Source organism: Heptranchias perlo, chromosome 22 (genome assembly GCF_035084215.1).
Source record: "Heptranchias perlo isolate sHepPer1 chromosome 22, sHepPer1.hap1, whole genome shotgun sequence".
Classification (NCBI taxonomy): Eukaryota; Metazoa; Chordata; class Chondrichthyes; order Hexanchiformes; family Hexanchidae; genus Heptranchias; species Heptranchias perlo.
Window position 1 is genome coordinate 3,818,388 of NC_090346.1, and position 24,191 is coordinate 3,842,578.

Here is a 24,191-nt window from a genome sequence, read left to right on the forward strand (position 1 = left end):
TGTGGAATAGAACTTTTCAAATGTCATCGCTATAACAAACTGAGAATGAGGTACGGTGAGTTCTTCTAAACATATTCTAAATCATTAGAGACTAAAGGAACAGGAGATAAGTGAGTCCCTGACCTAAAAAACAAGTGGCATTTTAAATTTGTAGCTGTTTTGAGTCACAATATAATGGTGTTTTAAATAAGTGGTTTAGAGCTAACCACAAGCAAAAGATTGACTACTCTCGTGTGTTAAAGGGCACTTCAGCTGATCAATTGGCTTTGATTTAGACTTGTATTTGTCACAAGAGAATTCTATTGGATTGTTCTACGTAGCTGTTTCTTAGTGTAGCTGAAGTAATAAGCCTAAAACAATCAATTTACATGCAATGGATATGTTGACTTTACAAAGTCTTTGCTGAGCAGTAAACAGTTTTACATGGACTCTACTTCAGACCAGCATTAAGTGAACTTACCATTCAGGGTGCCATTCAGAGCTGCAAGAGGTGTGCCTCAACATACAGTATTCATTGCACGCCAAAATGTTTGCACACCAAATCTATACATAAAGAAAGACTAGCATTTATATAGTGCTTTTTTTGACCTCAGGATATCCCAAAATGCTTCAATGAATGACTCATGCGTAGTCAGAGTAGTTACGTAGGCAAATGTGGCAGCCAATGTGCGCACAGCATGTCCCGCAAACAGCAATGAGATAAATCACCAGTTATCTATTTTTGGTGGTATTGGTTGAGTGATAAATGTTGCCAAGAACACTGGGAGAGCTCCCCTGTTCTTCTTCGAATAGTGTCATGGAATCTTTTACGTCTGTCTGAGAGGGCAGATGAACCCTCATTTTAATGTTTCATCTGAAAGATAACACCTCCAATAATGTAACACTCCCTCAGCACTGCACTGAAGTGTTAGCCTAGATTATGTGCTCAAGTCCGGCGATGGGGCTTAAACCCACCATCTTCTGATTCAGAAACAATGGTGCTACCACTGAGCAAATCTGGCATTGAGTAAACAAAAATAAAATTCTGCACCTTTATTTTTGTTTCTTTTATTTAAACGTACATACCTAAATAGTCCACAGAGGCACAGCTAAGTAGTTTGTAACAGGCAGTCCCAAATTGTCTTCGGAAAACCAACCTTTGATCATTGGAATTTTTGCTTGGCCAATTAACATTGGTAGGAAGTAATTTTTGCATTGTGAATGGAGTATCTTAAAGACTAAGAAAAGTTGATTATTTTTTAATGTCAATATTCAACCCAACATATGGTGCCAACTGTGACTATGATACCAATAATAGATTACTTATTGCTATTTTTAGTGTTGAATCATCTTTATTGGCACAAATTTGAGGCACACATTGTGGCAACAGCTTTTTTGAACAGATTCAGCTGTGAACTAGATCTATAGATGCCAATCTACAATACTCAGAGGTAGGGTTTCAAAAAAGCTGACAACTCAAAAATCAACATTCAACTGAAAAACAGCCCTCAATAAAGGCCAATGCTTCAATGTGACTGAATAATGTAAATTACTTTTTATTACATTGGATTTCAGGATTTTTATTAATGTTTTGGGATCACATTCTGCAATGCACTTCATCTTACAGTGAAAACTGAAACCCAATGGGCTCATGTATAAGATATGAAATGAATTAGTTACAAAGGAAGTGCAGGACATGAACTTGTCATGACTTAAGCTGTAATTATACCCAATATTCCATCAGTTGTATTTAAGGGGGAAGAAACTAATGTACACAAAAGTGCAATTTTAGCAAGGTGGATAGAGAAACTTTTGAAGGGGGAAAATGAACTCGAGGTGAAAAATGATTTTTCTTGGGTGTCCTAATGGTTTGCCCAACAGGAAAATTTGATCTTTTTGACAATTTTCAGGAGCATATTGAAGCATTTTGAAATGTACCTTGAGTGTTTTCCACCAGATTGCCTATAAAGTTTTTTTTAATTCTATAAAGTTTATTAAGAAGCAGATGGTAATAGAAACAATACTTCCTTAAGATCACAGAAAATAACTGTAATTCAAATTTTACATCCTTAGACACTTGCAAGCTCCGACAAATCAGTACAATCGAGCGGTAGATGTTTTAAAAAAAAAATTTTAAAAAATTGGTGCACTCAGTTTAAGGCTTGAACTCAGCTGATGAACAAGGTTATTTCTAAGCTTGTAAGCATTTATCATTTATCGGCTCTCCTTTGAAGATAAAATATTGATCAGGAAAGTAAGAATACAGGCTGCAGCACATAATCAACAAAGTAAAAGATCCCAAGGCAGTACTTTGAAGAAGAGTAAGGGAGTTCTCCCCAGTGTCCTGGCCAATATTTATCCCTCAACTGACATCATTAAACAGATTATCTGTTCAATTTCTCATTGCTGTTTGTGGGATCTTGCTGTGCGCAAATTGTCTGCCGCGTTTCCCTATATTACTGCAGTGACTACACTTCAAAAGTACTTCATTGGCTGTAAAGCACTATGGGATGTCCTGAGGTCATGAAAGGCGCTTTCTTTCTTTACTGACCATAAACTGGTAGTTTCCTTTTTCCATGCTGGACTGTGAATTCCCTCTCTAATCCAATTGGTACCATAATCACAAACTCATGACATACTTTAAACTGATTTTTGTTTTAATAAAATAAAGATGGTCTATAAAACAAAGAATCTTAGCTTTGCCAACTTGTTTACTGGTATAGTCGCTTTAACTCCCAGTATGCCTGTAATTATTACATTCTGGAAAAAATGCAGCTTATGAATTATAAATATTCACAGTGATATGGGAAGAACAACTGAAGAGTTTTTATGGGTTAACATCTGATACTGATTTCAGTAAAATCAACTAAATGGGAAGTATTGACTTTAGTTCATTTGCTAGGTTCCCTTAGATCAATAAGTATTTGTCACTATGACAAATAAGAACACTGGTAAATGCACTGCAACTGAAGCAGGGCTTTTTGGAACATTACTTAAAATGGGGAGTGCAGATGGTTAATTGTACTAAAGATTATCAGTCTATATTCATATATTTATGCATAAAGCAATTGGATGTCTCCATATAATTAAAATCTAAATGTCTCTTCAGAAATCACCTCAATTATAAAGATAGTATTCATTTTAAAACCTTCATTCCTACCTGCTAAAGCGGACCAATGAACTTGCCACACATGCATTACACATCAACTCTTCTGCACAATGAACTGTTGAGTGATTTAAAATGCAGAAGAATCATTGATATTTTGTGGCCCAGCACGAATAGCACAGAGGCCAAAAGCGTGTACTATCCAGAGTGCCATCCACGCAAAACACTATGGTAGTTAGATGGTCACTAAAAGAAAGGTTTTCATTTAGCTCAGTGAAGGCACTGCATTCTTTATCTTAAACCTTATCCCTGATTGCTGTAGTTTATTTCTAGTTTTGGGTAAACCCTTCTACTTGAATCTTAAAGCCTATTTTTGATTACCCTAGCCGTGACTTATGACCTTTGCTTCCTATTGTAAACTTTACCTCTGATTGTAATGTTTGGCTCCTGCCCAGTGGCAGCGTCAGCCCATTCTGAGACCACGTGATATCTGTCGGCACCTTAACAGAACTCCCTGGGCTTCTCACTGCCCTGTAGGTCTCAGCTGTTGCATTCTGACCTCTAACATATCCTCTGTCCTCACATCATAAGAGTCCTGGAACTACTGGCTTTACACCCCAGCTTCATTCAACTAGCCTTATCCCTTCACCTCCAATTATTGCTTCTGTCTGCCTACAACTCCTTCCAGGGAATGCAATGGGGTAGATTTTTGTCTTTACCACCGGGTCTGTGATCTGGCGGAGCGGATCACCTGGCCATTATAGATGGATTTCAATGGAATATTACAGAATCTGCTCTGCCAGATTACTGCCCGGGAAGTGAAGATGAAAATCTACCCCCAGTGACTTACACAAAACAAGAACGCTTACCCTACAAAACCATGGTGCTCTTTTCCTCTAACATTGGTGAGGCTTGGCCTGCAGTCGGGGTTGGTCACAGGTTAGGGATGACCTATACCTCTCACTGGCCAGAGGAAGGAGGAAAAGAGACTGAACAACTCTGAATGGCCACTTTTTCTGCTGCAATGGGGTCTTCTGCTTGGGATCTTCAATATTCTAGAACTGTAGAAGAGTGATTTACATGCCCCTCCTCCCTATACCAATTGCAACCTGCCCAGGGACCTGGAACTTTCTGGGGGCGGTATCTTTGGGATGCCTCCAATTCCCTGACTAAATATGCGCTTTAAGTTCACAGAGACCAAGTAAAACAAAAAAAAACAAAGGGGTGGAAAGAGAAAGAATGCAAAATAAAAAAGTTTAAAAAGAAAAAGATATAAAGCTCTGGCCAGCTCCTGCCACCTAAAGCATAGTGACTTGCCTCTTCGGTTCATGTATGTAAGAGAATAGTAGCTACGCTTTAGGCAAGAGTCAACCAGAGTCAGGAAAGCAGTTTCAGGAACTATTACATGGATAGCAGAAATGAGCAGTGAAAAAGCTGATCATCTGCTCGGAAAGCAGGCGGTTGGCAGCTATGTGGATCACAAGATATTTACAGATGACGAAGGCTATTCGGCCCATCTTAGCCAAATGCCCATTTTAAATGAGTGAGCAATGCACTGAGTTGAATGGCAGGAAAATGTGGGGAGTTTATCATGGGTCATAAATGTGTAACAAATAAATGTGTTAAATTTGGGACTATAATGAGTCCTGCGCACACTAGCGGCATGGCCTCAAATAAACATTAAACTTCCTATTCCATCAAAATTGTAACAAGGTGCCACTAGTGTTTGGGCCTACCTGACCGATTCTATGCTGTGAACATGTTGTTGGCAAGGGGGTCACTCCCCAGTCACAAATACAAGGAATCAGCTTTTGTGTTTCACCACGTTAAACACTGGTATTATATTTTTCATTATTTACTTGATTTTTACTTGTTGAAAATTGTATTATATCTTGCGCATTGCATTAAAATGCATGTAAAGATCAGATTAAATGGTTACCATTGATGCATACAGAAATGCATCAAAATTATATTTGTACCTTCTAAAAGGTAAAAATATTTGTTATAATACATAGAATTTGAGTGCTTGGAATAGCACTTAATCCAATACCCGTTGCTACATTATTCAATTTTAAAAATATCGCTGAACAGTAGAAGTTCCTAGATTCTCACTAGGGGCACAATATTAGATCTTTGTTTCCATAGTAACCATTCGATAGGGATGCAATATCAACTGTGTGGGAAAAACACAATAATATAAACTGATAACATACAGCAACCGATTTGGAAGCTTGAATATTATAATTAAGCCCAATCAAGAATATGCTCGAATCTAAAGGAACCACAACAGGATTCCACCTCCTGCTTGAAGAGGAAAGCACCAGTTCATAGAAGTGACATATGGGGCCTGATTTTAGCAGGCCTGCGGGTTTCCTGCGGGTTTCCTGCGGGTTGCGTTTCGGGTGCGTGGCCTCCGCGCCCGGTGAAATTAGTGGGTTGCCCGCGCGATCGTAGCAGGCAACACACTAATAGGAATCAATTACCTGCTCCTCCGGGCTCCGCGCTGCTGGTCTGCGCGTCGGGCGGGCTGCGCATGCGCAGTACGATCTGTCAGCTGGAGGCTCTCTATTTAAAGGGGCAGTCCTCCACTGACAGATGCTGCAACCAATGGAACAAATTACAGCATGGAGCAGCCCAGGGGGAAGGCTGCTCCCAGTTTAATGATGCCTCACCCCAGGTATCATTAGATGGGGTGAGGAGGAGGGCGGAGACAGAGATCTTGCACCCGGCGGGCGGGAGGAAGCGGCCAGCCTCTGCCACCAAGAAGGCCTGGCTCAAGGTGGCAGAGGGGGTCATCTGTGCCACCAACATATCGCCCACGTGCATACAGTGCAGGAGGCGCTGCAATGACCTCAGTAGGTCAGCCACAGTGAGAACACGAAGTCTTTCCCCTACACTCCATCTGCCACAACACTGCCCCCACCCCACATCTCCTTTGGCACCGCCAACACTACTCTGTCACATCACCCCTCATACCCACTCAAACCCCATCCTCATCTTACCTCCACCTACTCACCTCGCCAGTACTCATCCTGCCACTAACACGCGACCCAATCCTCATACAATCTCATGGCTCTATCCCATACTCACCCTCTCGTGCATCTCCCTCATGGCCAGCCTCACTCAACCTGCCACCACCTGTGCTGCAGCCACAGGGCATGCATCACATATGTGCAGTAGGCAGCGTAAGGCAAATGTTTCGTGAGCATGAAGGGGGTGCACAAGGGTGTCGGAGGGTTTGCCATGGGTGTTACCTATATTGAATTTCAGAGCAACAAACAGCACACATTATATTGGCACCACCACTGCCATGTCTCCGCGAATCCTGTCTGTTGTGTCCAATAATGCCCGCTCCTGGGTATCACTATGAGGACCCACCACTGATGCCACCCATCGTGTTACTGCAGAGTAGGTGCAGGTGTATTTGCAGGGCTCTTCCGCGCAGACGACTGAGAGACATCCGAGGTGTAGCCGGCTGCACCCTGGAAGGATGCGGAGGAGAAGTTGTGGAGGGCAGTGGTGACTTTGACAGCGACAGGTAAGCAGTTGGTGCTGGGGCCAGTCAGGAGCCGCTCGGCATGAAAGAGCCTGCAGATCTCCACGACTACATGTCGAGCTAATCTGCGCCTCCCTGTGCACTGCTGCTCGGAGAGGTCCGGGGAGCTGCGCCTCGGTCTGTGGACCCTGTGGCGAGGGTAGTGCCCTCTGCGATGCGTCTCTCTCTGCGGTAGCCCTCCCTCCTGCTGTGCAGGTGGGCGTGCAACAACACCGTGTTGGGGGGCTCCACGTCTCTGCGGCGGACGGCGTGGACTGCGAGGCTGCTGGGGCTGGTCATGCTGTTCGTCCTCCGAGGGTGTCCACACACCACCCATCTGGCAGGTGTTGGTCTGAGGGGTTGTGCAGGGTAGGTGGGTGGTTCCTCGGACTGGGGCTGCAGTTTCGTGTCGGTCTGTCCTCTGGCTTGGCGGGGGGTGGTGGGGGGCAGGGGTTGCCCTATGTGACGCGGTGGCCTCCTGCGTGGGTGAGGGCTCTCCCCCGTGGGGTGCACCTTGGCACCTGCCACAGGCTGCTGGCTGGAACACGCCTGGTTGGAGAGAGACTGTTTCCCCCAGTGTGGGAAACACTCTGCGATGCAGGTGAAATCCCACACTTCCTCTTTTGACAGCTGATTCAGCTCATTAACTGACCTCAACAAGCAAGGTAAGTACTCTCAAGTGGAACCCCGCTGGCTTTAATTGCCTGCGGGATTCCCACCAGCGGGGGCCACGCACGCAGCCCCGCACGTCATCGGGGAACCCGGAAGTGGTCACGTGACCGCATATCGGGATTTTCGGGGCCCCCCCGCTGGAAACCCGACCCTAAAATCGAGCCCATGGAGTGGAATAAATTCAAGCAGTATAATGATAACGACAGAGATGAAACCATTGCAGAATTTTAAACAAAAGAGAATAAGATTTTATTAGGCTAGGTTTCAAGTCCAGAAAGACAGGCAAAAGGATTCTGCTGCCTTAGTTTCACATGCATTCCAAATGATTGGCAATTTTCTAGTCAGCCCAAGACACAGAAAGATCCCTGGCTTTCTGGGATTTTTTAAACTGAACAGTCAATGTGAAAGCACAAGACTGCCACTTGAAAACACAATTGTGCTAGTCAGTGAGAACCTCCAAGAGTGACCTTTAAATAGCTGCGAGCTTTAGGATACACAGAAACAAGATACAACAGAACATTTCTTGCAGTGATGGTGCAAAAGTGTGCCAATAATTCTGGGGTAGAGGACTAAGCTCACAGTAGAATATTGTTGTTATTTGTATTAGTGTTAGTGCCAATGATAATAGCAATCACACTCACGATGGAGCGAGAGCAGTATTCAATTTTAGACACAATATAGATCTGCACCCATTCAAACATTTAAATCATGTAATTTCAGCAGACTCTGGTATTACCACAGCTTTATTCTGGCATGCTGTTCAGGACCATTGCAACTGGCAATAAGGAGCAATACTGTTTTCAACATCATCATAATATGTTTCATAAAAGGAAAATGACTTTAACTACACCAAGACCAGCAGCACAGGATCATGTGACAGCATGTTGACAAAAGGATTATAACAGAGCTGTTCTGGTTAGACCCCATCTGGAGTGCTGTGTTCAGTTCTGGGCACCGCATCTCAGGAAGGATATATTGGCCTTGGAGGCGGTGCAGCATAGATTCACCAGAATGACACTGGGACTAAAAGCGTTAAGTTGAGAGGTCAGGTTGCATAGACTAAGCTTGTATTCCCTTGAATATAGAAGATTAAGGGGTGATCTAATTGAAGTCATAGAGTCATAGAGTTATACGGCACGGATAGAGGCCCTTCGGCCCATCGTGTCCGCGCCGGCCATCAAGCCCAGTCTAATCTAATCCCATATTCCAGCATTTGGTCCGTAGCCTTGTATGCTATGGCATTTCAAGTGCTCATCCAAATGCTTCTTGAATGTTGTGAGGGTTCCTGCCTCCACAACCCTTTCAGGCAGTGAGTTCCAGACTCCAACCACCCTCTGGGTGAAAAAGTTCTTTCTCAAATCCCCTCTAAACCTCCCGCCTTTTACCTTGAATCTATGCCCCCTTGTTATAGAACCCTCAACGAAGGGAAAAAGCTCCTTAGTATCTATCCTATCTGTGCCCCTCATAATTCTGTACACCTCAATCATGTCCCCCCTCAGCCTCCTCTGCTCCAAGGAAAACAAACCCAATCTTCCCAGTCTCTCTTCATAGCTGAAGCGCTCCAGCCCTGGTAACATCCTGGTGAATCTCCTCTGCACCCTCTCCAAAGCGATCACATCCTTCCTGTAGTGTGGCGACCAGAACTGCACACAGTACTCCAGCTGTGGCCTAACCAGTGTTTTATACAGCTCCATCATAACCTCCTTGTTCTTATATTCTATGCCTTGGCTAATAAAGGCAAGTATCCCATATGCCTTCTTTACCACCTTATCTACCTGTTCCGCCGCCTTCAGGGATCTGTGAACTTGCACACCAAGATCCCTCTGACCCTCTGTCTTGCCTAGGGTCCTCCCATTCATTGTGTATTCCCTTGCCTTGTTAGTCCCTCCAAAGTGCATCACCTCGCACTTTTCCGGGTTAAATTCCATTTGCCACTGTTCCGCCCATCTGACCAACCCATCTATATCGTCCTGCAGACTGAGGCTATCCTCCTCGCTATTTACCACCCTACCAATTTTTGTATCATCAGCGAACTTACTGATCATACCTTTTACATTCATAAAGTGTTTAAGATGATTAAAGGATTGAATAGGGAAGATGGAGAGAAACTATTTCCTCTGGTGCGAGAGGCCAGAACAAGGGGTATAACCTTAAAATTAGAACTAGGCTGTTCAGGGGTGATGCCAGGAAGCACTTCTTCACACAAAGGTAGTGGGAATCTGGAACTCTCTCCCTCAAAAAGCTGTTAGAGACTGGGGGTCAATTGAAAAATTCAAAAATGAGATGGATAGATTTTTGTTAGGCAAGGGTTACGGAACCAAGGCGGGTAGATGGAGTTAAGATACAGATTAGCCATGATCTAACTGAATGGTGGAACAGGCTCGAGGGGCTGAATGGCCTATTCCTGTTCCTATGTAACAGTGGTTGTTTGCCACACTGCCACATGATAATGCCCGATCACTCCATCATGACCAAGCACTAATCTACAACATTTGTTGCTAAGTTCCTCAAAATGAATAAAGCCTTATTTTTGAGGCTTTTAAAAAAACACTAAAAGCACAATACACCCTGTGCCACAGTTTTATTCTGCTACCTTAAATAGTCTTTATATATTGAATTTGTACGACTGGCTTTATAAATCTTCTCCATATATTATGTCAAGTAATTTTTTTCAAAAAGTCAAATGCTGAAATGTAAATATTAGACAGACTGTGCTGGTCAATCTGATTTATACTCTTCTGAAAAAACAATGTTACTTCTTATTTCCTATTAACTGAGTCACAAGGAAATTAATGAGAGCTAAATTTACACCTTGGTGTCAACTGCTCACCATCAGATTTGTTTTTCATTTAATTTGTTCTGTGTTTTTTCACAAATACTGAATTAATTCTCATCCCTCTTTGGAATTGCTATGGAATCTGCAACATAAGTCCCAGTGCCCTCAACAAACCAGTGTCAATATTCTCTAAGGAAACATGAGCATGACTGAGATTTTTTTCCAAATAAATACTTTGTTAACTCTGGCCACTTGGATGTATGTGGTTGTGGCAGACTTCCTAGTTTTAATTCTTTCGATATTAGCCATCAGTGGAACCTAAAGTTACACCTTTGGCAAACAGTTCACACTGCTCTTCAATCAAAGTCCAGAATGCTTCATTTTCTGCTTCTTAAAATAAAATTCTCCCCTGTTGTTGCTTCTTTTATTTAAAAAAAATTATAGGTCTGCCTCGCAGAAAGTACTTTTCCCTTGCAGATTTGTGCCCATAAATTGAAATAAGATAAAAATAGAAATCTGCACATGTTTCTCGTTTATCTTTTAAATGATGATTAAAATGTTAGCTTCTTTAAAAAGGAACTGGACAAAAGGTTGTCAGGGAACAGAATTGGTCTTGAGATGATCAAATATTCCATGGGATAAAATGGTCCCTTTGCTTTGGAGACACGAGAGAGGAAAATGTTAGGGTTGAATTGTGGAGATAAGACGATGGATAAATATTTGACAGTTTTAATCAGCTACCTTCAGACATCAAGCTTTTATGGAGAAATTTTCCTCAGGAGACTAACTGAGTAGAATAGAGTCCATGATAGCTGTGTGGAGCAGATTTTCCTGGTCCTGGGCATATTGGATTATCTGGGCGCAATGCGTACCGAAAATTCAGGTGGGGAGGAGCTCAGGCCCATAAGAAACCATGACTGGTCTTACATTTATTAAGTTAAATAGACCGAAAATTGGACACGCTCCCTTACTGACCATGTGTTCCTCCTCCCCCATCACGATTGTCCTCTATTTGCTACACCCAGGCAATCCAATACACAAAGCTTCACAAACAGGATAAATCTGCCTCTATTGTTACGTTGAAGGTTCTTCTTGTGCTGTGCTTTCTTTGATAAAACAAAAAGGGCCAAAGAACAGTCTTGGCCTATTTCTGTCCCACAAATATCACCCCCGATTGCCACGCGCTTACACTGAATTGATTCAGTAACAAATTGCAACCAGTGCTTAAAATAAAACATTAAATAACAAAAAAAGGAGCATTTATCCTACAACAGCTGTACATTTACGTGATGGCTATCAGTATGTCGGCAGCACATATTGCATCATGTTCAACTAACTTTACAAATGTGCTTTCCAAATGAATTAGGAAAAAATACAAACAAACATATAAAAAGGAGGGTAGAAAAAATAATCAGCCCCATCGAGCTTGCCTTATACAGACATGGTACAACCACTAATACCACTGACCCACCCCCTAACCACGCAATCTCTTGTGAAAGGCATAAAAGCCAGAGAAAAAATTTGTGGCCGTGGCTCAGTGGTAGCATTCTTGCCACTGAGTCAGGAGGTTTTGGGTTCAAGTCCCACTCCAGAGACTTGAGCACATTAATAAGGCTGGCACTTCAGTACTGTACTGAGGAAGTGCTACACTGTCAGAGGTGTCATCTTTCAGATGAGATATTAAACCTCTCAGGTGAAGGTAAAAAAATTATATGGCGTTATTTCAAAGAAGAGCAGGGGAGTTCTCCCTGGTGTCCTGCCCAACATTTATCCCTCAACTAATATCACTAAAAACAGATTGTCTAGTTAGTTATCTTATTGTTGTTTGTGTGACCTTGCTGTACTCAAATTGGCTGCTGTGTTTCCTACATTCCAGTGACTATACTTCGAAATTACTCCATTGGTTGTAAAAAAAAATGTATTTTAAATCTGCAGCCGATTCAGCAAAATCGTAGGAGGTTGGAGAGGAATTTCCTAAACACAATCAACCACATCTCCAGGAGCCTACAGTAAAATGACTCCTCACAATCATAACTGATTAGCAACTTACCCTCTATTACTGGAACTGTCCTGTCAAATTCCCCTTTAAAGGACTATAGTGAATTCATAACCACCACATGTTCATATATTATATTCCAAAGGGCAATGACTTTCTGTGAAAAGAAAAACTTTCTGGCATCTAATCCAACACTTTGCCTATGCATTTTATATGCCTGCCCTCTACTCAGAACATCTCCATCAATCTCAAAATGTTCGTCTAACCTGAAGGAGTTCAATCCCTTCATCACTTTAAAAACCTAAATCATATCCTCTCTAAGCCCTTGGTTCTCTAAGGTAAATTGTGCAGATGTTCTGGCCCCGAAATTGTGCAGATGTTCCGGCACACTCCGTCTTAAGCCTGGCGGAAATTTGCCACAACGGCCAGAAACACCGAGTCCCAGCCTTAAGTGTGAGTTTCCTTGCGGCCTTGTATTGATGGGGCATGATGGTAAAGGCTCCAACAAGGCTATCGCCATATAGGTTTGAGGCCAGGGCCAGAGACTTCCTAAACTGGGAGCTCCCGCTCCCAGGTCCTCAGTCAGGACCCGCTGTACCATCAGCACAGGTACACGTTGAAGGATTTTAGACTTTTTAAGGATCAGGTACCTGCTAAAGGAGCCGAATTTGGTTAAAGGTATTAATTCAACAAAGGAACTGTTAAACCGACTGTTCAATGGCATGCTGGGAAGGTTGACCACATTCGAAAAGTCTTATTCAGCAGACTATCTAGAAGATTAAGGAGAAGACAAGCTGCTAGGCTTTGAAAGCCTTTGAGAAGCTGTTGCAAGCATCGGATGCTGTAGTTTCAACTCGTTTTAAACCAAGGGAAAGAGAGAGAGGATAGAAAGTTGCTGAGAAGCTTGGTTTTCCAGCAGCCAGGGTATAGAAAAGGACTGTTCAACCCTCTAAAAGAAGAGGAGAAAAGACTGTAGTCAGCAGGGAAGGAGTCCATCGTTCAAGAAGAGGACATCAGGAACTTACCCTCATCGACATGGCAGGGAGTAAAGATAATAGCTTTGGCCTTCCCAATATTTAATTAGAGGAAATTTCTGCGCATCCAATACTGAACATCAGGCAAACAGCATGACAAATCAGTAAGTAGATAAGAGATGATGAACTGTGTATATAAAAGTTGTTTATAAAGGAACAGTTGAAACTGCAATCTTTTGTTGTTTTCCCTCACGAGGACATAGATGGTAGAATTTCTACATATACAAAATATGTTATATTGTTACATTTTCACTCGTTCACTGTTCATAGTTAAAATAATCTGCTCGCTAGTTTAAAACTAGAACAAGATATAATGTCCTGATTTACCAACTATTCAAAATTCAAAACTGAGCTTGGTAGATTTTTGTTAGGCAAGGGTATTATGGGTTACGGAACCAAAACATGTCGATGTGGTTAAAACACAGATCAGCCATGATCTGACTTAATGGCAGAACAGGCTCAAGGGGCTGAATGGCCTACTCCTGTTCCTATGTTCGCCACAATTCCACATGATAATGCCCGATCACTCCATCATGACTAATCGACAACATTTGTTGCTAAGTTCCTCAAAATGAATAAAGCCTTATTTTTGAGGCTTTTAAAAAAATAAATAATAAAAATACAATAAACATAGTAGCACAATTTTATTCCACTACCTTAAATAGTCTTTATACATTGAATTAGTACAACTGGCTTTATAAATCTTCTCCATATATTATGTCAAATAATTTATCAAACATCAAATGTAAATATTAGACAGACTGTGCTGGTCAATCTGATTTATACTCTTCTGAAAAAACAATGTTACTGCTTATTTCCTATTAACTGAGTCACAAGGAAATTAATGAGAGCTAAATTTACACCTTGGTGTCAACTGCTCACCATCAGATTTGTTTTTCATTTAATTTGTTCTGTGTTTTTTCACAAATACTGAATTAATTCTCATCCCTCTTTGGAATTGCTATGGAATCTGCAACATAAGTCCCAGTGCCCTCAACAAACCAGTGTCAATATTCTCTAAGGAAACATGAGCATGACTGAGATTTTTTTCCAAATAAATACTTTGTTAACTCTGGCCACTTGGATGTATGTGGTTGTGGCAGACTTCCTAGTTTTAATTCTTTCGATATTAGCCATCAGTGGAACCTAAAGTTACACCTTTGGCAAACAGTTCACACTGCTCTTCAATCAAAGTCCAGAATGCTTCATTTTCTGCTTCTTAAAATAAAATTCTCCCCTGTTGTTGCTTCTTTTATTTTAAAAAAATTATAGGTCTGCCTCGCAGAAAGTACTTTTCCCTTGCAGATTTGTGCCCATAAATTGAAATAAGATAAAAATAGAAATCTGCACATGTTTCTCGTTTATCTTTTAAATGATGATTAAAATGTTAGCTTCTTTAAAAAGGAACTGGACAAAAGGTTGTCAGGGAACAGAATTGGTCTTGAGATGATCAAATATTCCATGGGATAAAATGGTCCCTTTGCTTTGGAGACACGAGAGAGGAAAATGTTAGGGTTGAATTGTGGAGATAAGACGATGGATAAATATTTGACAGTTTTAATCAGCTACCTTCAGACATCAAGCTTTTATGGAGAAATTTTCCTCAGGAGACTAACTGAGTGGAATAGAGTCCATGATAGCTGTGTGGAGCAGATTTTCCTGGTCCTGGGCATATTGGATTATCTGGGCGCAATGCGTACCGAAAATTCAGGTGGGGAGGAGCTCAGACCCATGAGAAACCATGTGGGTTAAATTCGATAACCCCCGAATCCGGAGGTCACGTGCGCGATTAACCTTTGCCCTGTCATTGCGATGCGGGGAGCACATGAGATTCGTGCTGATTGCTCATTTACCTGATTCCTGCGTGCAGCCAGCACTACCTTTTTTATTATTCGTTCATGGGATGTGGGCGTTGCTGGCAAGGCCAGCATTATTGCCCATCCCTAATTGCCCTAGAGAAGGTGGTGGTGAGCCGCCTTCTTGAACCGCTGCAGTCCGTGAGGTGAAGGTTCTCCCACAGTGCTGTTAGGAAGGGAATTCCAGGATTTTGACCCAGCGACGATGAAGGAACGGCGATATATTTCCAAGTCGGGATGGTGTGTGACTTAGAGGGGAAAGTGCAGGTGGTGGTGTTCCCATGTGCCCGCTGCCCTTGTCCTTCTAGGTGGTAGAGGTCGCAGGTTTGGGAGGTGCTGTCGAAGAAGCCTTGGCGAGTTGCTGCATTGCATCCTGTGGATGGCACACACTGCAGCCACTGTGCGCCGGTGGTGAAGGGAGTGAACGTTTAAGGTGGTGGATGGGGTGCAATCAAGCAGGCTGCTTTGTCCTGGATGGTGTCGAGCTTCTTGAGTGTTGTTGGAGCTGCACTCATCCAGGCAAGTGGAGAGTATTCCATCACACTCCTGATTTGTGCCTTGTAGATGGTGGAAAGGCTTTGGGGAGTCAGGAGGTGAGTCACTCGCCGCAGAACACCCAGCTTCTGACCTGCTCTTGTAACCACAGAATTTATATGGCTGGTCCAGTTAAGTTTCTGGTCAATGGTGGCCTCTAGGATGTTGATGGTGGGGGATTCGGCAATGTCCAGTCTCTCTTGTTGGAGATGGTCATTGCCTGGCACTTGTCTGGCACAAGTGTTACTTGTCACTTATCAGCTCAATCCTGGATGTTGTCCAGGTCTTGCTGCATGCGGGCACGGACTGTTTCATTGTCTGAGGGGTTGCGAATGGAACTGAACACTGTGCAATCATCAGCGAACATCCCCATTTCTGACCTTATGATGGAGGGAAGGTCATTGATGAAGCAGCTGAAGATGGTTGGGCCTAGGACACTGCCCTGAGGAACTCCTGCAGCAATGTCCTGGGGCTGAGATGATTGGCTTCCAACGACCTCTACCATCTTCCTTTGTGCTAGGTATGACTCCAGCCACTGGAGAGCTTTCCCCCTGATTCCCATTGACTTCAATTTTACTAGGGCTCCTTGGTGCCACACTTGGTCAAATGTTGCCTTGATGTCAAGGGCAGTCACTCTCACCTCACCTCTGGAATTCAGCTCTTTCGTCCATGTTTGGACCAAGGCTGTAATGAGGTCTGGAGCTGAGTGGTCCTGGCGGAACCCAAACTGAGCATCGGTGAGCAGGTTATTGGTGAGTAAGTGCCACTTGATAGCACTGTCGACGACACCTTCCATCACTTTGCTGATGATTGAGAGTAGACTGATGGGGCGGTAATTGGCCGGATTGGATTTGTCCTGCTTTTTGTGGACAGGACATACCTGGGCAATTTTCCACATTGTCGGATAGATGCCAGTGTTGTAGCTGTACTGGAACAGTTTGGCTAGAGGCGCAGCTAGTTCTGGAGCACAAGTCTTCAGCACTACAGCTGGGATGTTGTCGGGGCCCATAGCCTTTGCTGTATCCAGTGCACTCAGCCGTTTCTTGATATCACGTGGAGTGAATCGAATTAGCCGAAGACTGGCTTCTGTGATGGTGGGGATATCGGGAGGAGGCCGTGATGGATCATCCACTTGGCACTTCTGGCTGAAGATGTTTGCAAATGCTTCAGCCTTATCTTTTGCACTCACGTGCTGGACTCTGCCATCATTGATGGGGATGTTTACAGAGCCCCCTCCGCCAGTTAGTTGTTTAATTGTCCACCACCATTCACGACTGGATGTGGCAGGGCTGCAGAGCTTTGATCTGATCCGTTGGTTGTGGAATCGCTTAGCTCTGTCTATAGCATGTTGCTTCCGCTGTTTAGCATGCATGTAGTCCTGAGTTGTAGCTTCACCAGGTTGGCACCTCATTTTTAGGTACGCCTGGTGCTGCTCCTGGCATGCTCTTCTGCACTCCTCATTGAACCAGGGTTGATCCCCTGGCTTGTTGGTAATGGTAGAGTGAGGAATATGCCGGGCCATGAGGTTACAGATTGTGCTGGAATACAATTCTGCTGCTGCTGATGGCCCACAATGCCTCATGGATGCCCAGTTTTGAGCTGCTCGATCTGTTCTGAATCTATCCCATTTAGCACGGTGGTAGTGCCACACAACACGTTGGATGGTGTCCTCAGTGTGAAGACGGGACTTCATCTCCACGAGGACTGTGCAGTGGTCACTCCTACCAATACTGTCATGGACAGATGCATTTGCGACAGGTAGATTGGCGAGGACGAGGTCAAGTAGGTTTTTCCATCGTGTTGGTTCGCTCACCACCTGCCGCAGGCCTGGTCTGGCAGCTATGTCCTTCAGGGCTCGGCCAGCTCGGTCAGTAGTGGTGCTACCGAGCCACTCTTGGTGATGGTCATTGAAGTCCCCCACCCAGAGTACATTCTGTGCCCTTGCTACCCTCAGTGCTTCCTGCAAGTGTTGCTCAACATGGAGGAGGACTGATTCATCAGCTGAGGGAGGACGGTAGGTGGTAATCAGCAGGAGGTTTCCTTGCCCATGTTTGACCTGATGCCATGAGATTTCATGGGGTCCAGAGTCAATGTTGAGGACTCCCAGGGCCACTCCCTCCTGACTGTATATCACTGTACCGCCACCTCTGGTGGGTCTGTCCTGCCGCTGGGACAGGACATACCCAGGGATGGTGATGGAAGAGTCTGGGACATTGGCTGAAAGGTATGATTCTGTGACCTGCGCTGCTGAATGGCTGCACGCACCAGTAGGAGGCCCGATACAGGGTGTGGCCGGCACTGTTTAAAGGCAGCCTACACCTATTAAATAGGCCTGCACCTCTTAAAGGGGAGGTGCGCTGCTAATGCGATGGGTGGAGGAAGACAAGTGGAATGGCTGGACCTGCAAGACAGCGTGCACCGAGGTTCTCCAATGATGCATGGAGGGCTATCCTGTACCCACATGGTGGCAGGAGCCCCCACCGGACAACAGCTGCGGAGGCAGTGTGAAGTAGAGGCCCTAGAGGTGAATGCCTGGAGCATTGCACCACACACACAGTGCAAGAAAAAGTTCAATGATTTGACACGAGTAGTTAAAGTGAGTGAATGCAAGTGTCAAGTGACACATCCTACCAACTGCAACACTGCTCCATGCACAACACACCCCCATCAACCACCCACCAACAACCGCTGCCCATCCACACACAACGCTGCACTTCGCATGCTGCATCTCACCCTTGCATAGTACCACTCTTGCAATCCACACATCCACAACTCACAGGTCACACACACTAGCAGCTATTCAACCATGACAGGCACATCACCCAAACAGGACACTCTCTTGCAGGACACTCACTGACACACTTCCCTCTAACTTGCAGGAGAAGTTGGTGCATAACAGCCAGCAGCATCAAAGAACAGACGGAGGACAGATGCGCCTATACATCCTCACCCCCTTGGAGGAGACCGTGCTGGGGATCATTGGGCAGGCCACTGCTGCAGCCATGGCCACTGGCGGCGGTGGAGGTATTGAAGATGAGGGGCCCTGCATACTTAATCCTCCTTCTCGTTTCCCACATCCCCCTCATCCCACAATCTTTTCTGACTCACGTGCTGCAAATGTTGACAGCACGCACGTCTTACTTGCTCCTCTCCCCGCTCCACAACTCAACCCGTCTCCCTTTATCATTGCAAATACTCAAGAACAGGAGTCGGCACCGTCAGAGATGAAGTAGGAGGAAGAGGAGGTGGAGGACACGGATTACGATGTCACACCGTCACTCGATCTGACACTCGCATCCACAAGCTCAGAGACAGACACTGCGCGTCCTCTAGACGCTCGGTTAGAGGGGGGATCTGCACGCGGTGAGACACCGGGCACAAGTGTGCAGGAGCTGGGGCGGGGCGAACGGATACCGCAGGTGCCAGCTCGCCAGAGAGCGAGGTCGCCTAATGGTTCTGCCGCGGAGGAGTCAGATGAGGACTTCGATAGACCAGGCTACAGAAGGCGCCTAATGGGTATACACCACCAAATGCTTGGTGCACTGGAAAGCCTGCCAGAAAGCCTGCGCACAATGTCAAGGGGCATGGAGGAGTCCAGCTCCAACTTGGCACAGGGCTTTGCGCAGAGCTTGGAGCCCATCCTTTCCCACATAGTCTGGGTGGTTATCTCAATCAGCATACCTGTGGAACCCACCATGATGCAGGGTCTGATGGCCAATGTCACAGCTTCCATTGCAGCACAGATGCCATCAAAGGTCTGCATGCTGCATTTGGAGCTCAGACTTTGCTTTGGAAGCTCAGATGACTGCATTACAGGCTCAGGCTGCTGCTATCATGGCTCTGGGGACCATTGTGGAACGGGGCTTCCAGGGCATCACAGCACTCCAGCAATCTGTTCTCCCACAGATCACCAGGGCTGCTGAGGCGCCGCCTCGTGCGAGTGGCAGTGGCACCATGACAGTCGAACCTGCTGTCCTCTCTCAGGATGACAGCCTTCCTGCTCCCACTCCGCCACTCTGCCAGTGCCCTTGCCTGTCAGCCAGCCAGGCCAGACTGCAGCCCAGGCATTGATAGTGCAGTCTGAAGCCGGACCCTCTCGGCCCAGAGCTGCTCGAGGTCGTCCTCCACGGACAACTGCAGTCTCCTCAATTGAAGGTCAGCAGCCTCCCACCACCCATGCTCCAGCCACTGGGGATGCACCTCGTAGGAGCACTAGGAAAGGTGAAGGTACACGAACGACAGGCTCTGAGGGAATGCACATGGGGGAATAGTGTAATGTAGTTTACATGATTTCATGAGTTAGTTTATAAATTTGTATTTGAAGTCACAGTTGGTGGTGGTTTTTATTTATGTGATGAGCTGCGAAAGGAAGCAACGTGTAATCATAAGGAGGACGATTTGATGGTCAAGTGGGAGAGGAAAGGTGAGGAGTGTGGGACTGTTGGTGACTTGGGAGATGTCATTGAACTGATACCGCTCAAGAATAAGGTGATCACACAGAGCCTGTGCACCTTGTTGTCTCCTTGCCTCTTCCTCCACTGCATCCTCCGTCTCCTCCTCCGCCACTGTCTCCTCTTCAAGGTCTTGCCAGATAGGTAGTGGCAAGGGCTGTCTCTCATAATGGTGAGATTGTGCAGCATGCAGCATACAATGTCGAATCTTAACAACCGCTCAGCAGAGTACTGCAGGGCTCCTTCAGAATGGTCCAAGCAGTGGAAGCGCTGCTTAAGGAGGCCTATCGTGTGCTCGATGACATTCCGTGTAGTCGCATGGCTCTCTGCAAGTGTACGTGCGTTCCTGACCAGAGTCGCGAGCCACCTCACAAGGGGATAGCCCTTGTCGCCTAGTAGCCAGCCTTTGACTTGCCATGCCGGTTGAAAGATAGGTGGGACGTCGACTGCCGCAGAATGAAGGAATCATGACTGCTGCCAGGGTAGCGGGCATTGACCTGCAAGATGCGCTGCGTGTGGTCACTCACCAGCTGCAACTTGAGGGAGTGGAACCTCTTTCTGTTCATGAAGGTGACCGAGTTGAGATGTGGCGCACTCATGGCAATATGCGTGCAGTCAATGGCTCCCTGCACCATGGGGAAGCCTGCAATGACAGCAAACCCTTGTGCTCCCTCATTTTGCTTCTCTGTCAAGCGGGAATGTTATGAATCTGTTGTGCAGCTCATACAGAGCCTCAGTTACCTCCCTTATGCAGCAATGCACTGCAAACTGCGAGGTGTTGCACACATCGCCAGCAGCAGCCCGAAAAGAACCAGAGCCGTAAAAGTTCAGTGCTACGGTTATCTTCACAGCCACAGGCAATGCTGTCCTTGTCCCACTCTGAGGCTGCAGTTATGGCTACAGCAGCTGACATATCTCTGTCAACACCTCTTTTGTGAACCGCAGCCGTCTGATGCACTCATCTTTGCTCAGGTTGAGGTAAGAGAGTTGGTCCCTGAAAGCCCTCATTGGATACAATCTCCTGCTCTGTGCCCTGTGCCACCTCCTCCTCGCAGCTTGACCTACTCCGCATGGCCTCTCTGCATGCTCCCAGTCGTGTTCAATGCCCAGCGGGAGCCCTAGCAGGCCACCCACAGTTGCCAGAAATCTTGTTCAGCACACTGTTGTAAATGCCACCAAGAAGTAATGCAGGACCTGCCAGACAACTCTTTATGTACTACTGCAACTTTCTCCAAGTATAGGAAGCTTCAACAAACATGTCCAATTGTACCAGTAGCCAGAATAAATAATCCAGCAACTAACCTGCAACACCTGCATGATCTCTTTAAATAGCGTTGGGGGGGGTGGTCCTCCAGGCCCTCTACGACCTGTTCAGCTGAGCATGGTTAAGACAGCATGTTGGCAGGAGCGTTGAGTTCCAAAATCGTATCTGTCCCTTTAAATCAGCATTGCACACTGATCTAACGTATATACTCCTTATTTTACATGCTGCCAGCGTTAGTTATCTGCTAGTGCGCAAATGCCTTTACTAAGATGACGTCCAGCATGCGGAGTTCTCCCCGGTGTCCTGGCCAACATTTATCCCTCAACCAAAATCACTAAAAACAGATTGTCTAGTCATTAATCTCATTGTTGTTTGTGGAACTTGCTGTGCTCAAATTGGCTGCTGCGTTTCCTACATTACAGTGAATACACTTCAAAATTACCCCATTGGTTGTAAAAAAATTAATCTGCGGCCAATTCAGCAAAAACTTTGGGAATTCCTCGCCAACCCCCTAACACAATCAACCACATCACCAAGGGACTACAACAGAATGACTTCTCACAATCATAACTGATTGGCAACTTACCCTCTATTACTGGAACTGTCCTGTCAAATTCCCCTTTAAAGGACTACGATGAATTCATAACCATCACATGTTCATATATTACATTCCAGAGAGCAATGACTTTCTGGCATCTAGCCTAACTCCTTGTCTCTGCATATGCCTGCCCTCTACTCCTAACATTCCCATCAATCTCAAAATATTCATCTAACTTGAAGGTGTTCAACCCCTTCATCACTTTAAAAACCTAAATCATATCCTCTCCGAGCCCTTGGTTCTCGAAGATAAATGGCCACAAAATTGTACAGATGTTCCAGCCACGAAATTGTGCAGCTGTTCCAGCAAACTCCTGCCTTAAGTTTGGTGGGAATTTACCACAACGGCCAGAAACACAGAGTCCCAGCCTTCAGTTGAGTTTGCTTTGTGGCCCTGTGTTGATTGGGTGTGATGGCCTTGTTGGAACTTTTGCCCATCGGCATAAAGGTTTGAGGCCAGGCATAGAGACTTCCCAAATTGGGAATTCACGCACCTAGATCCTCAGTCAGGACCTGCTGTACTATCGGCACAGGTACACTTTGAAGGATTTTAGAGTTTTTAAGGATTAAATACCTGCTAAAAGAGCTGAGTTTGGTTAAAGGTATTAATTCAACAAAGGAACTGTTAAACTGACTGTTCAATGGCATGCTGGGAAGGTTGACCACATCCGAAAAGTCTTATTCAACAAACTGTCTGGAAGGCTAAAGAGAAGACACCTGCTAGGCTTTGAAAGTCCGTGAGAAGCTGTTGTAAATATAAGCTGCTATAATATCAACTTGTTTTAAACCAAGGGAAAGAGAGAGAGGATGGAAAGTTACTGAGAAGCTTGGTTTGCCAGCAGCCAGGGTATAAAGAGGGACTGTTCAAGCCTCCAAAAGAAGAGGAGAAAAGGCAGGGAAGGAGTCCACCGTACAAGAAGGAGGACGACATCAGGAACGTACCCTCATAGACATGGCAGGAGGCAAAGACAATAGGGTAAATTTTAACTCCGAGCAGAGAAGCGAGCGGGAGAGGGGATGATTTTCAAGTGCGAAATCTGGAAGGTTAGTGGGCAGGTCGATCACAATCTTAATAAGGTCAATCAATTGTACTTCTGGGTTTCGCGCCCAGCAGCCAGCCTGTGGGCAGGAAGGCCTGCTTCAGCAGGCCACAGCCGAAGATCGAAGGGAGGGAGGAATCATAGGCTGGGGAGAAGATTGGGGAGTGGGGGGCGACGGGAAGGAGTTCGGGGTGGGGGGGGGGGGTCGGGAAGAAGATCGGTGGATCCAGGAAGATCGGGTGTCATTGGAGGTTGGGTGAAGAGTCAGAGGTAGATGGGGATCCACCAGGGGGGCGTCCACCATCAGCGGAGGGGAGGGAGGCAGCCGAGGCGGTTCCTGTCAGCCAGGTGAGCTTTTTGGGCCTGGATGAAGTAGTCCTGCTCCTCCGGGCCCACAAGCAGTGCAATAAAGGCATTCACCTGACATGAATCAGAAGGGATGGTAAGTTTAAATTCATTTTAACGTTCCGATACACAAAATATTAAGTACCTCAAGTATATCAATGAGGTACATTGCCCTTTTAAGTATCAGCCCACCGGCTTTAAGTGGGGACGGGACTTCCTGATGTCTGCTGTCCACACGCAGACAAACCTGCCTGGGTTAAACTCAGAAGTGGGTGAGTTGGAGCCGGGATGCAGTCCCGCTCTGAAAAACCTGTTATTTTAACCTCCCACCCGCCCCCAACCCACCCGTTCTTGGGGGTTAAAATTTACCCCAATGGCTTCGGTCTTCCCAATATTTAATCGATGGAAATATCTGCTCATTTAATACCGAATGTCAGAAAAGCAGTGTGACAAATCAGAAAGTAGATAAGAGATGGGGAACTGCGTATATAAAAGTTGTTTATAAAGGAACAGTTGAGACTGCAGTGTTTTGTTGTTTTCCCTTTTGAGGAGATTTTTGGTAGAATTTCTACATATACAAAATGTTATATTGTTACATTTTCACTCATTCACTGTTCACAGTTTAAAAAATCTGCTTGATAGTTTAAAACTAGAACAAGCTACAATGTGATGACCTATCACCCATTGAGTGCTAGAGACAGATCCTGTGGAGGCATTGGAATAATTCAAGTTTATAAATAATTGACAGACTAGGGTTTTCTGATTGTTGTCCTGGGCACACTACTGGACATCTTTCCTCGATAGGAAAGCTGGTGAAGACACTCTTGAAGGTACAGGGAGTTGGGACTCACCCATGAATGCAATCTAAGATATGACAGCCAAAAATCTAGAGTAAAGACGGTTAGAAAAGACCCAAAATTATAACAATGCTTATAAACATATCTTCTGGTGGGAGGGTAAGGTTAAAGCCTCTCCCCTCACACCTTGCACCATCCAATGAGGTACA

At 45.3% G+C, this 24,191-nt stretch overlaps 1 protein-coding gene across 2 annotated transcripts in view; it reads right to left on the reverse strand.

Moving 5' to 3' along the window:
- Positions 1-24,191, reverse strand: part of syngr3a (synaptogyrin 3a) — an 81,959-nt gene that overhangs the window by 38,353 nt on the left and 19,415 nt on the right. Inside the window, exon 1 of one of the 2 annotated variants that reach the window (XM_068002834.1) lies at positions 461-529. The exons of the other annotated variant lie outside the window; for it this stretch is intronic. Within the exon in view, the coding sequence (XP_067858935.1) occupies positions 461-463 (3 nt within the window). The 5' untranslated portion in view covers positions 464-529. Of the gene's footprint in view, positions 1-460; positions 530-24,191 lie in introns of those variants that run through there. 2 annotated transcript variants of the gene reach the window in all.